Source organism: Neomonachus schauinslandi, chromosome 1, assembly GCF_002201575.2.
Source record: "Neomonachus schauinslandi chromosome 1, ASM220157v2, whole genome shotgun sequence".
NCBI lineage: Eukaryota > Metazoa > Chordata > Mammalia > Carnivora > Phocidae > Neomonachus > Neomonachus schauinslandi.
The window spans coordinates 157062681-157076603 of record NC_058403.1 but is presented as its reverse complement, the minus strand read 5'-3'; the positions used below and the strand labels follow the sequence as shown (position 1 = coordinate 157076603).

The 13923-nt window shown below is 50.9% G+C and overlaps 1 protein-coding gene across 2 annotated transcripts in view; it reads left to right on the top strand.

The window, feature by feature from the left end:
- Positions 1 to 13923, top strand: part of MGLL (monoglyceride lipase) — a 121470-nt gene that overhangs the window by 73377 nt on the left and 34170 nt on the right. For both annotated transcript variants that reach the window (XM_021695277.1, XM_021695278.1), the window contains 2 exons: positions 7748 to 7884; positions 9221 to 9331. In XM_021695277.1, coding sequence (XP_021550952.1) covers positions 7748 to 7884; positions 9221 to 9331 — 248 coding nt within the window. The remainder of the gene's footprint in view (positions 1 to 7747; positions 7885 to 9220; positions 9332 to 13923) is intronic.

The following is a 13923-nucleotide window of genomic DNA, read 5'->3' as shown; positions in this document are numbered from 1 at the left end:
AAAAAAAAAAGTGCCTGAAGCAAATTTTGATTGCCTTGTCAGTAAGGGCGGGCCCAAGGCTGTCCTTCCAGAACAGCTGGTTTCTGAGCATGCCCCGAGCCAATGTGTTCTACCACGCTTGCCGCAGTAAACGCCTACCTCTGGCCCACGACATCCGAAACTATACATCTAAGAGGCTCGTTGCATTTGTTCTCTGGCTTAGCAATCTAATAGATTCCTCGAGGGCAGGGGATGTTATGGTTCTTATTTCCAGCCTCCTTCCTTTCCATGTTTACAGCAGAGCAGGTGCTGCTAATAGAATAGCAATAAGGCATGCATTTTTGGCCAAAATAAACGAACGCTGGTCTAAAAAAAATTCTGTGGGAATTGGGGAGCTGAGCCAAAGCCCAAACCAGCGCCCTTCTCCTTGTGCTTTCATCTCTTCACAGCGTTGGTTTCTTTGGCAGGCCAGCTGTGTGGCCCGTGGGGAAGGCAGCTACCTTGGAGGGTGGGGAGGCACCTCCAAAGGAGCAGAGGTGAGAAACAAGGAGAGCTTTCGGCTTGTCCAGAAGCCCTCACAGGGGTTAGGAGCTAGGAAAACCGAAGCCATGGGCCCCCGCCGCAGACCCCTCACCAGAGATTCCAGGCGCTGCTCTCACAGGGCAGATGGCCAAGTTGGGACCTGGGCACCCTGAGGTCTCGTGGAAACCGTGTCATCATTCTAGACTCGCCTCACTGACCTGTGCCTTTCAGAAGCCAGGGGAACTGGTCTGATGTTAACACCTGTATTCACAGGACTGCCTTTTCAATAACACAAGCCCCATCTCTTCCCTGGTGGTAAAGGTAAGATGTGGCTTACAACTCCACTACCCTAAGGCTTCCTGTGGACGTCACAGCTTCTGTGGGTCTCTTGGTCTGCAGGGAAAGTAGATGCTGCTGCTGCAGGCCAGCCTCTGAGCTGCGGGCTGCCCTCCTCCATGTCGGGGCCTAGCGGGTGGAGGCAGAGCCAGAGACCAGGGCCAGGACCTCGGCCAGGACTATGTGTCCTTCTTCATTGAGCAAAGTCCCTGGTTCGCTGCCTCTTCCATCCACCCCACCCTGGGAGCCTCACCCCACCCTGATGACTCCCTCCCTCCAGCCAGAGATGAAGCTTCCCCTCCTCACTCCTGGCAGCCAGAGCAAAGGCCACATCTGCTGAACCTCCCAGAGACGGGTCACACCTTTGAACACAGGGCGCTCATAGACATGAGGTCTTCCGTAAATGTCTGGTGCCGTTTGCTGTGGTTACTGTAGATGTCTCTGCCCAGCCTCCATGTTCCCACTGTACCCCACTCTCAAATGTTTGGGAAGGCTCTCTACAGACGCTTCCCGGGGCCCCCGTGTTTGCACATCCACATGCAGTAAAGAGCTCAGCCGCCTGGCGAGTGCGACCTGCCCCGCGTGAGAGAGGCTGATGGGCCGCTCCCAGCACTTGCCTCCGGTGTGAGCAGCTCCCGGCACAAGCCCGGAGGGAAGGTGCCGGCTGTGTGTGCTCGCCTCAGGTTCTTTACCCTATGAGGAAGGGCTTCTCTTTTCGTTCTACCAGCTTCCGAGCCTCTCGCTTCCTGCCCACGTTTCCCAAAGAGCCGTGACATTTGTGAAAGCACTGGATGTGGAGTCTGGACCCCGAATCACCGCGGGGCCGAGCTCCATCCAGTCTGCCTGAGGGTCCCTTTCCTCTGCTAGAAAATGGGGCACTGGAACCCTAATTCACAGAGTCGTGAGGATCAGATGGATTAAACCCTGGGAAAGGGGCTTTGTAAATTATCAACTGCCACTCAAGTATCGGGCATTGTTATTCCCACTTTGTGAACCCTTACTCTCTCTTCCCTTACTTCAGGCTGTATGTTACCAGCGTTTTTTTTCTATAAGAAAATGAATACTAAGTAGGACTGGTTCCCTAATAAAAGGCAAGTGGGGTGTTCATTTCTTTCTATTCTAACATTAACAGGATTATCAGCCTTCTGGATACTTCCCAGCAATCTCTTTTGCACATAATAGTAGTGTGGAAAATAGAAAGATTATGTATGAGACAAAGAGAGACTGGGATTATTTAACCATTCAACAGAGAATTACTAAGTGCTTATTTTTCATCAAATACAGTGCTAGATGTTTAAGACTACCTAAGACTTGTTTTAATCAGGTATGGTGAGACACACAGACACAGGAATGACTGTCATGAAATAAGAATTAATTATATGCACAGAGCCCTAGAAACAGAAGATGTGGCTCCAGGGTCATCAGGAGGCAGAGAGAGTGAGGGGGAAACGTGGAACCAGGTGAGGCAGGGCAAACAGGTGTAAGATTGACTAGTTTGAATAATTTCAGCATGCTCTGGGGCTCGGGGCTGTCCCTCCTTATCCGGTACCTGGCTCTGGGGTGCTTAGGGCAGGGGGTTAGTGCCCTGGAGTGCGAGCGCCATAGAGGAGGGGTGGTGGGGCTCTGGAGTGGTCAGTTACATATGGAAGCCTAGCTCACAGGTAAGTTCTTTCCCATCTCTAGAAATTGGTGAACGCTGGGAGGGGCAGTCTCTCTAGGGTCAGATGTTAAAGCGACAAAATAGAGAAAATAAAAAATAATAAAAAATAAAATAATAGTACATAGAGGTAAACAAAACTCAAAGTACGTGGGATCAAGGTCTGTGGCGCAGGGTTCTTTAAAAAGATACAAGGGAAAGAAGAATCTGAGTTGCATGTGCAAATTGTTGCTCAGTAGGCTCCGTCTACATGGTGGGAAAGGAAATGTATCACATCCACTGTAGCCGGAGTCCTGGAGTTAAATCTCTTTGATGTGTGGCCATTATGGAAATACTGCCTATAATTCATTTCAACAGGCATTAATCAAGCACCTACCCTCTGCCAGGTCTGTGCACAGAGCCCTGAGGCAAGTGCAGATGAGTAAAATGGGATCCTTGCTCGCCAGGACAGCCTGGTGAATATGGGGTACATGCGCACTGAACTTCCTCCTCCTTAGTTCGTGTCCATAGCAGACATCGCTAATCACGCACAGCACTCTCTTCTGCCCAGTCCAGCCAGACTCGCCTTAGAATCCTCCACCGCACAGTACAGTGGCGGGGGGGGGGGGGGGGGGCCCCCCCCCCCCCCCCCCCCCCCCCCCCCCCCCCCCGGCCCCCCCCCGGGGGGGGGGGGGGGGGGGGGGGGGGGGGGGGGGGACTCATTGAAGCTTTTGTCTGTCACCCTGGCTCCAGGGATCCTCAGGGCATGGGGGAGGGATGGTGCTGGAGGAGAGAAAGAAGGGAAAGTCTCATCAACTCACGTGTGACAAAGACAAGCAGTGCTTTGGGGGAAGGGAAAAATCACACCTGCGTCCAGGGGATCACAGCTGACTTCATGGAAGTGATAGGATTGGTGCCTGGTCTTAAAGGGCTTTGCTCCTGGCCTGGCACAGGAGTGAGGGCTCCGCCGCAGAGGGGCTGGCTGTTCCCTGAGAGGCACGAGGCAGGAGGTATGGGTGTGCTCTGAGGAACAGTGAGCAGGGGGGTATCAGTGGGGCTATAGGAATGTTTCTCTCGAGGCAGAGGGACGTGTTGGAGCCTTTAATGGAGGCCCCGAATCCTGGGCTGGAACGTGCAGACCGAGCTCTGGAAAGTGGGGGACGTCTGGCCACTGCAGGATCAGAGCAGCTTCCAGAAGCAGAGCAGGGCAGTGCAGAGCCGGTTAGAGCTGAGAGAGCTTGCGGCGGGCAGGGAGGCTAGTCAGGAGGCCGTGGCTGGTGAAACCCAGAAGGGGCCTCCCCCTCCCCCGCGCAAGCGACCGATTCAGGAGGCTGTGCCTCTGGAAATCCAGAAGGAATCGGGGATTAGCTAGCTGTAGGGACAGAATTAAAGTCAAAGACAACAGTGCTGTTTGGGCCTGAATGATTTGGAAAGACGATGGGGCCATGGAGCACCATGTGGAAGCCAGGAGGAGAGCCGGTCTGCAAGCAGTTTTAGGAGCCACGGGACAATCGGAAATCTTTCAGACCAGGAGCTGGCAAGACGGATCTGCAGCTCTAGAAAGAGCCAGGAGCCAGAGACTGTGTAGCTAGGAGACATCTACACTCGGAGGAGAGCCAGAGAATGGGAGCCACGGACAGGAACAAGGGCGAGCTGGGGGAGTGCCCGGGGCCTCCTGCACGTAATCTGTAGAAAGGATAGGCAGATACTGTAATGCTTAATAACAGGAGCTAACTCCCAAATAAGCGGACTGAGCAGAAATCCAGAAATAGACTAGATTCGAGTGAAAATGGGAACTGTCGCATATGACAAGGATGACCTCACAATTCAGTGAAGTAATGAAGGACTTTTTCAGGACTTTTGTTAAGACAATTAAGACCCATCTGCATTTTGCAACTCAATAGAAGTGATGGTTGCACAATATTGTCAGTGTCCTTCAGGCCACTGAGCTGGATGCTTCGAAGCGATGCATATAGTTTTGGGTTATGTACATGTTACCACAAAAAAAAGAAATGAAACCTACAAGAACTCACAATGTATGACTGACGACACCCTTTAGAACTCTGAAGTGGAGAAAGCCTTTATAACCAAGAATCAAAATTCAGAAGCCGGGGCGCCTGGGTGGCTCAGTCGTTGGGCGTCTGCCTTCGGCTCGGGTCATGATCTCAGGGTCCTGGGATCGAGCCCCACATCGGGCTCCCCACTCGGCGGGAAGCCTGCTTCTCCCTCTCCCGCTCCCCCTGCTTGTGTTCCCCCTCTCTCTCTGTGCCTCTCTCTGTCAAATAAATAAATAAATAAATAAAAATTAAAAAAAAAATTCAGAAGCCATAAAAAGAAAGGATTTATTATTTGGCTATTTAAAAATAAGAATCGCCTGCACAGCTAAACACAACATAAATGAAGTTAAAGGACAAAAGACCAACTAATACAGAAGAAGCTCTTAAATATCAAGACAAAATGCAAGACAGAAAAAAATAAGCAAAGACATGAATTCTCAGTTCACCACAAAAGAAATACAGCTGGTTCTTAAAGAATGAGATGTTCAAACTATGCTTTCTCCCCTATCTTATGGGTAAAAACCCAAACGCCAGTCGACACGCGTTGTTGGTAAGGCTGAGAGAGACAGCCTTCTCCCATACCTGGGTGATCAAGTCAAGACCAGATATCCCACGTGGAGGGGAATTTGGCAGAAACTACCTAAGTGAGACGGGCACGTACCTTTCAACCAAGCAATCGGCATCTAGACATTACCCCGAGGGCACCCCTTCACCAGGGTGAATTAGAACACCCCCAGGCTATTTATTATAGCCAGCTGTTTAATAAACAAGAGATTGGCTAGCACACAATTTTCAACGAGAGACTGCTTGCAGAAACTTCCATTCACTCACGCAAAGGGATACCACGCATTGCAACGTATTTTTGCAAAAAAGAAATGCTTCGAGAGAAAACCAGAAAATAATTAAAATGGTTAACTATAGGGAGCAAGAGAGGAGAGGTAGAGTAGGTAGGCATAGAAGTAAGACTTCAGGGGTGCCTGGGTGGCTCAGTCGTTAGGCGTCTGCCTTCGGCTCAGGTCATGATCCCAGGGTCCTGGGATCGAGCCCCACATCGGGCTCCCTGCTCGGCGGGAAGCCTGCTTCTCCCTCTCCCACTCCCCCTGCTTGTGTTCCCTCTCTCGCTGTGTCTCTCTCTGTCAAATAAATAAATAAAATCTTTAAAAAAAAAAAAGAAGACTTCATTGGATGAATCTTTTTATAAATTTCTAACTGTTGTACCAGGTCAATGTGTATCTATTCAGAAAAGAAAACTGAAAACCAAAACTTATAGCTGGAAACAAATTTATTTTGAAATTAATAAATCCAATTATATATCAAATTAGTAACATAAGCACACAGAGGAAAAAATTATGACATATTTGCAATAACTTGAACTTTAAACACAAGACTCTGGCATATCATTACTGAACTATATTCTAAGGATAGGGGGCAGGGAGAACTGGGAATTATTGTGGAATGGGTGTATCAGTCTGCTCTAGCTGCCATGACAAAGCACCATAGATGGGGCAGCTTGTACAACAGACATTTATTTTCTCGAACATCTGGAGGCTGGAAGCCCAAGATTGAGGTTTCAGCAGGGCTGGTTTCTTCCGAGTCCTCTCTCCTTGGCTTGCAGATGGCTACCTTCTGTGTCCTCACGTGGTCTTTCCCCTGTGCACATGCCCTTGATATCCCTGTGTCCTAATCTCCTCCGCCTATAAGGACAGCAGTGGGATAGGGTTAAGACCCACCAGAATGGCCTCATTTTAATTAAATCACCTCTTTGAGGGCCCTATCTCCAAATGCAGTCCCATTCTGAGCTACAGGGTCTCGGACTTCAACATAAGAATTTGGGGGTGGTTGGGGACACAATTCAGACCATAACAAGGAGTATGGAGTTTCAGTTCGGGAAAGTTCTGAACGTGGATGGTGGTGGTTAACAGCACAGCACCGTGAATGTACTCAAGCCCACTGAAGTGTATGCGGAAAAGTAGTTGAGATGGTAAATTTGGTGTTATGTATATTTTACCACAATAGAAAAATAAAAATAAATTTAAGGAGGGAAAAAAACCCTCAGGGGTCGAGGGAGCAGAGGGTGCCATTGAGAAGGTGACAGCTGGTGGGCACCGGGCACCATGTGACGGTCAGAGAGGTGGCAGGGCGGGGGCGGGGCGCATGGCGGGCAGCAGGATAGTAGGGAACTGGAGCTTGCCCTCTGCCCAACGACCTGAATTTGAGGTGCGGGCAGCCTGTCAGTTCTAGGCAGTAAATCCTTACCCTTTCTATCTGTGAAATGAGTGTTGCCATCATTATTCCCATGACATCTGCCCCCCCCCCCCACACACACACCGCAGAGGTGGCAGGAAGAGTTTGGGCAGACACCCTGGCTGCGTGGCCCCTCTTCTCTGGGAGCTCTTTCTTTTTTGTGATTTTCAAACAGTCGCGTGAGCTGCTTGCAGCCTGAATAAGGAAGCTGCAGCCGCCAGCACACTGTTTCTATAGCGACTGATGTCCTTCAGAAAGGGAAAACGTGGAGAGACCCTAAGAAAAGAACAAGGGGAAATGAACAGCACAGAAATGCAACAGATCATAAAATCCAGGAGGAATACGCTGTGACCTAGTTTTATCACAGCTTCGTTGAGACTTCTGGCAAACACACTTGACTATTTTATTGCATTGTGTGTTTGTCAGATTGTCATCACTGAAAGCTGTAAAGTGAGGTGACAAGATGCAACACTGTACCTGGTGAAAGGCAAAAAAAAAAAAAAAAACCAAAAAAACCCAAACAAACAAAAAAAAGAAATACAACCGTGAGGATTAAGGAGCTGGGAAAACCCCCAGAAAATTCTGAGTCCCGTCAATTTCACTCCCAGCCACTTGGTAGAAAATCAGGCCTGGTGAGACTCTGTGCACCTGTCCTTTCTTCCTTGGAAACAGCCACAAGGAAAGCATCCTGGCTGCGTGGACAGGCTTTGCAACGTTTACATCCTGGCTTATCACTTCCCGGCTGTGTGGTCTTGGGCAAGCTCCTTAACCAGTCTGTGCTTCCACTTCCGAAGCTGTAAAACAGGAAGAGAATTCCCACGAGGGGCAGTGGTTGGAAAGAAAGGATTCCATGGGATGATACATTCGGGTCCTCAGTCAAGAGTGGTGGGTAACTGCGGCAGGGAAACCACTGAGCTTGCGCAGCAGACGGCCTCCCGGTAACTTCAGGTCTCTCATCTCCCGTCCCTTCCAGTTGGCCACGGACAGAGCGAAGGAGACAGGATGGTAGTGTCTGACTTCCAAGTTTTCATCAGGGACGTGTTACAGCACGTGGATACCATGCAGAAAAACTACCCAGGGCTTCCTGTCTTCCTTCTGGGCCACTCCATGGTAAGTAGACCACCGAAGACCCCGCCCAAATCAAGCCCGGTCCCCAGCCTCACTGTGGGTAGGAGGCGTGAGAACCCCATGATGAAGGAGAGGGGCTCCCCACCCCATCTGCTCTCTGCCTTGCTGACACCCCCCCCCCGCCCCCCCACTGCGTGCCCTGCACTTGGAGCTCCCGGGCACTTTAGTGCTCGAGACAAGCCAGGTTCAGCGTCCTGGAGACAGCCCCAGAGGGGGCTTCCCATTGGGGCCCAAGGCACCAGGAGGCTGCCTGCCTGTCCTTCCTGAGGACCTCCGGTGCGGGGCCTCTTAGGAAACCAGTCTTTTTTTTTAAGTTCTGTTAGCCCCTCGGTGCCATTTCATAGTGAGGCTCCCAAGGGCACTTCTCCCTGCAGAGCCATTTCTCAGAGTGGGGATGGCTTTCAGTCAGCGAGAAGCCCAGGGAAAGTGCCCAAACCCTGGGTGCTTGCTCCCGCTTGTACAGTACAAATGGGAACTGGGGGTACAGTCTCTCCCAGGGAAACAATTCCTTAAAAGTCATTCAAAATCTTTTCCACCTTTTAAATGTATACGATACCCTAAGAATCAACCAAGTATAATCTTTAAATCCTCGACCTGCAAATTGGTGGCACATCTACCCCCGGACAGCCTGACAGGTTGGCTGGCAGAGAATTTTGAACTGATGAAATGTGAAGGTGGGGTGCAGCGGGGGACTTTTCACTCTGGGGCAGGGCTTCCGCCCCCTTTATCGCAGCCTGTCTTGCTTCCTGTGTTTCTCTTACCTGCCCGGCCTCTGTAAGCCTTTGTGATTTCAACACCGGCTTCCAACTACCCTCAGCTTCAGGCCCCCAGTCAAGGCCTCATGCTTCCAGCACCATCCATGCTCACTAAGTATTTTTCTTGGAACCGAAATTTCTGGGACATTGACCGAACCAGGGGGAAAAAATAAAAAAGTAGAGTGATCTCTTCTTATAATCCGATTACAAAAACAAAAATCTCATATTAAGGCTGACGGAATGGATGCATTGGGGGTCTGCCAGCTTTTGGCTTGAAATGAAGTAGGAATGTGTTGTTTAACTTGCAGCCCACAAGCAGGAACCTTATTTATATCTCTCTGAAATGTTTGCTCTTGGAAAACCCAGAGAAAAAAAAACATGTGTAATAAAATAATTGCAGATCCAGTTTATCCAACATTCCATGGTGTCTATTCCAAGGTAGACCTCCCCAGGGCTCCGGGCCAGGCCTGCAGCTCGGAGGAGTGCGTTGATGGTGCCTATTAGAAATACGTCTGCTGGCGGAAGCCGGCACCCAGCAACCCTGGCCTGTTTTTGCTTTGCAGGGAGGTGCCATCGCCATCCTCACGGCCGTGGAGAGGCCAAGCCACTTCTCCGGCATGGTCCTCATTTCGCCTTTGGTTCTTGCCAGTCCTGAGTCTGCAACAACTTTCAAGGTAAACGGACTTCCGGTTCTGGGCGAGTCCTGCAGTGCCTGGGACCTAGGGCATCCACCAGGATGTCCTTTTATAGCTAGAGTCTGGGGGAAAGGGTCAAAGTCCGTTTTTGGACTTTCATGCATTACTGTGTGAAGGTTTGGACAAATATCAAACATTGTTGCCACTGGGGTTCCATAATTTCTAAAGTCAGGTGTGTTTTGTTCCTTAGAGATGAAAGAAGAATGATTTCCTGTCTGTGCATGTTTTATTGGTGAAGGTTAAACAGGGAAAAGGTGACACGGGTTAGGAATCCAGCAAAATAACCTTTGTTAACAATCTGTGTTCAGGGCTTGGGCTGATTTTCATTGAATGTTTGCCAACTTGAACCAAAAGTGCCCAGGGAGTGGAACTGCAGGCAATTTCTAACGGTGACATAGGGGCGAAGTCACGGCAGCTCTGCTCTGCTCTGGCCCAGAGCACTTTTCCCTCTGACTCTAGGGATGCATCCCCTTGTTTTAGCCATCATTTTGTTGTCCCGGTTATACTGGTAGGCAGTGGCATGTGTGTCCATTCTCTTGGCTCTGGGACTTCGAGCTCCTTGGACACGGCAAATGAGCACAGGTATGAACTACAATGAGCCTCCTTGTACGTGGATTTCATAGTGCTGTAAATATATTTTCTCTTCCTTATGATTTTCTTTCTCTCTTTTTTTAATGATTTTATTTATTTGACAGAGAGAGAGCGCGCACACAAGCAGGGGGAAGGGGCAGAGGGAGAGGGAGAAGCAGGCTCCCCGCTGAGCAGGGAGTCTGATGCAGGGCTGGATCCCAGGACTCTGGGATCGCGACCTGAGCCGAAGGCAGACGCTTAACTGACTGAGCCACCCAAGGCGCCCCTCCTTATGATTCTCTTACTAACTATTTCTTCAGTTTATTTTATCGTAAGAATATAATGTATGATACATACAACAAACAAAATATGTGTTAACCAACTGTGTATATTCTCAGTAAGGTTTCCAGTCAACAGTAGGCTATTAGTAGTTGGGTTGGGGGGGGGGAGTCAACGTTATATATGGTTTTCAACTGGGCGGGGGTTTGGCACCCCTAGCCCTCGAATTGTTCAAGGGTCAGCTGTACTACCTAGGAGCAGAACAGGTGCTTTCTCTCTGAGAAAGGAGATGAAAGCATGGCATCACAGGACTGCTTGTTGTGAACGTGGGTTGTGAATGTTATGGACCCATCCTTTAGGGGCATGGGGTTTAAGAGAGTGCATAACTGAATGAGAGTGGAGAATCCCAAACCCATATCCCCAGGGAAAGGTTAATCTTATGCCAATGCCAGGTGGGGCTGCTGTCTGAGCCAGTTGTCAGGACTCTCAAAGGACTCAAAGGGTGAGGTGGGGGTCATGGGGCCATGGGGAACTGGGTAGCCATCAGCCCACGGCTTACCCCCCTTTCCCTGGCCTCACCGTCAAACGGCGGCAGGACATTTAAATAATTGCCTTAGCTCTGATGCTTCCAGTATTCTCCTGAGGACCCAAATAGGGGAGCATAGGACAGGGAATGAAACCTTATAAAAATGTCTTTGAAGTGTTTCCTCCAGCCCACGCCAGAGATGGGTGGGCAGGTCCTGTGTAGACTAGGCTTTCCTTTAGATAGAGAGATGTCACCAATTTGAAATGGAGACAGGCTGAGCAAGAGAGAAACCTGGAAGTACCTGATAGTTTAACCAGAGAACAATGATTTACTTAATTTGCAGAAGCATAGAGATACTAGCTTCTTTGAATTTTACCCCATTTGAAGGCAAATCACCACTGACTTGTTGAAATCAACTATCATTAGTAAATTTCAGGGCTGTGTGGGAGGACAGCAGGGGAGGCAGAAGCCCCCCTGCCTATGCCATGGAAAGAAATGAAGGTAATTTCCAGAACCATAGGTAATGCACAGACGGGCTACTTCATAGTCATTGACATGTGCAAGAGGATGCGTGACCTCCTGGATGGCTCCCATCATGACTGTGATTATATAGCATGAGGCCAAATCACTCAAATCGAGGGTTCTTTTCCAAGTAGAACAAGCAAGACCAGGGTCACGGCGGAGAGGGGAATTCTCATGGCACCCATGTGCTCTGATTCAGGAAGATTTACTCAGTTCAGTGAGCGCCAAGCATGTGCCCAGCTTTCCTGTGTGTTATTGCCCTCGGGAGAGGCTGTGCCCTTGTTTTGTGAATGGGAACACTGAGGCTTGCTCAGGGCGAGTGACTCGCGAGGATCACATAACTTGAGTGATTGATCTGAATCCAGGGCTGTCTGCTCTCCATCTAGGTTGTTTCCCCACAAAAGATAGGTATTTTCTGCCATGGGCATTCTCCGTTAGAGACCAGCCAGCGACCGTGGGGCTTCCCAGATAAAATGCACAAGGGGGTCATGGCGACAGGGCCCAGAGCTGGGCCACAAGGCTCCGCCTCAGAGTCGCTAGCAGAGGTGGAACTTGCAGGCGAGGCTGCCAGCGTGACCTCCCGGAGCCCTGCGCTAATAGATCACCTTGTCAAATCAGGAACCAGCCGTCCCTGGGGGTGCTGGTCTCCTCTTGTTAACCAAGACAGATTGGATTTCCTGTTGCCCCCAGACCTGAGGACACATCCTCCCCACCATGAAATCTGTTGCTGCCCCTGGGTCTTGGGCGATTTTGACTGACAGAGTCTCTGATTCATTTGCCTCCCCGCCCCCGGGTGACTTGATTACCCTGCGCACATCTAGTCTCGCGTGACAGCCTTCCTGAAAGTGTCTCATAGAACCTTGTGTAAAATTTAAACATCATTAGAATAGTACATTCGCAGCGTTCAAACTCTGAAAGATGAAGAGGGGATAGACAGCAGGCAGTCTCTCTGCCCAGTGGAGGCGGGGCCCGAGTCTCCATCCACTGGGACGCATGGGCGCGCTCCATTTGTTCCTGTGTTTTACACAAACGAGAGTACCCTCTCTGTGCTTTCCGCTGGCCTTGTTCTTTTGGCTGGCTTGTTCATTTTTGTGGGTTTGGCTTTAATTTGGCTGTTTTACTCTTGTGGCTCCTTCAGGATTATCAGGAATAGTTCATCCCATCAGGATTAACAGGAATAGTTCAGGATAGGTCCTGGATTAGGTGAGGTCTCCGTGACAGACCTCCGAGATGGACGGCTTCCCAGAGACCAACCCCACCTGAGAGAGTGGAGATGGAGGAGGGGGCCTATCCCGGGGCCAAGCGACAGAGCACAAAGCCGAGTCCTGGCCTCGTGCCTCCTCTCCCGGAGCTCAGCCCGTGGACTGTACCAACGATTTGTTTCATGGCAACAAACTCCTGCTGGAGAGATTCCCCAAATCATCAAAGTGGGCAGCAATGAGGCACCCGAGTCTTTGAGTATAGACAGGCACGTGGAAGGGGACAGCCCCCACCCCCTGGAATGTGGGAACACCGATCCCCCTGCCAGACCGCACCGCCCCACACACACCCTGCCAGACCTGCACACATCTGGTCTTACCTCCATGCTCTTTTTTCAACAAGCTGGGGTATATTTAGCCTGGAGAACAGACAAGGAGGACAGAGGCTTCTGGCCCCCAAAACACTGTCTGTGTAATTAGAATGTGATTGCACAAGGGAAGGGACAGCAGGAGAGATTTGGAAACAGTATCCAGTGTATCAGAACAAGCCTCAGCTGCTTATGAGGCCATTTCCTGGGGATTATCTCCATGTCCCACACCCTGCAGGCAGCAGGGCTAGAGTCATTCCCGGGGAACAGAGGCAAAACCCGTGGCTGCCCAGCTAGTAGGATGTGTGAGTTAGACTTGGGTGTCCTCACTTGGCCTTGCCCTGGGCTAGCCTGCAGGACTGGGGAAAGGTTGCAGAGCCACTCACTTTTCCAGGCGGGGGTGATGAGAAACACCCGAATTCCCCCTGGGCAGTGCCTGGGGTCAGGGCAGGGGCTCAGCCTGCCAGGAGGGTAATCTTCTAAATGATCTTCTTTGCCCCTTGCCTGGAGGTTGTCCCCTGGGATCCAGGGTCAGGGATGCAGGAGCCCGCCCAGCACTTCCAGATGCTTCCACTCCCCATCAACCTGGCCCTCGGTGCATGACCCTCCCCATCTCAGTTCCTTTTCGCCACCACCCAGTAAGGAGAGAAAGTCATTCCCAATTCACAGAAGAGAACATGAGGCCAATTGTCTTGCTCAAGGTCAGCTTGTGCCCCAGCCCTGGCCGGCGAGCAAGGCAGGATGCTCCCTTTCACCCCAAAGCATGCCTGCCGTCAGCTTTGCTTTACTTGAGCGCATTCTCATCTGTTTGTAGTCACTGGTCTCCAGAAGGCCCTGGGGACAATCTGGGGGCTGGGGGCGGAGGGGAAACAGGAAGCAGCAGGGGAAATTGCCACTCTTTCACACTTGCTGTAAAGTTAGAATCGGGGACCAGGACTTAAACTACCGTCCTGAACTGGCCCGTGAATCTGGCAGCTGTGATGTGCCTGGGGCCGGGGGGGGGGGGGGGGGGGGTATTTGGAAGCTCGGCTGCCTGCCCCCCCCCCGGGGGGGGGGGGGGGGGCCAGCGCTCCCGCCCGGCCCCCAACGGGACAGGGGGCCCGCCCC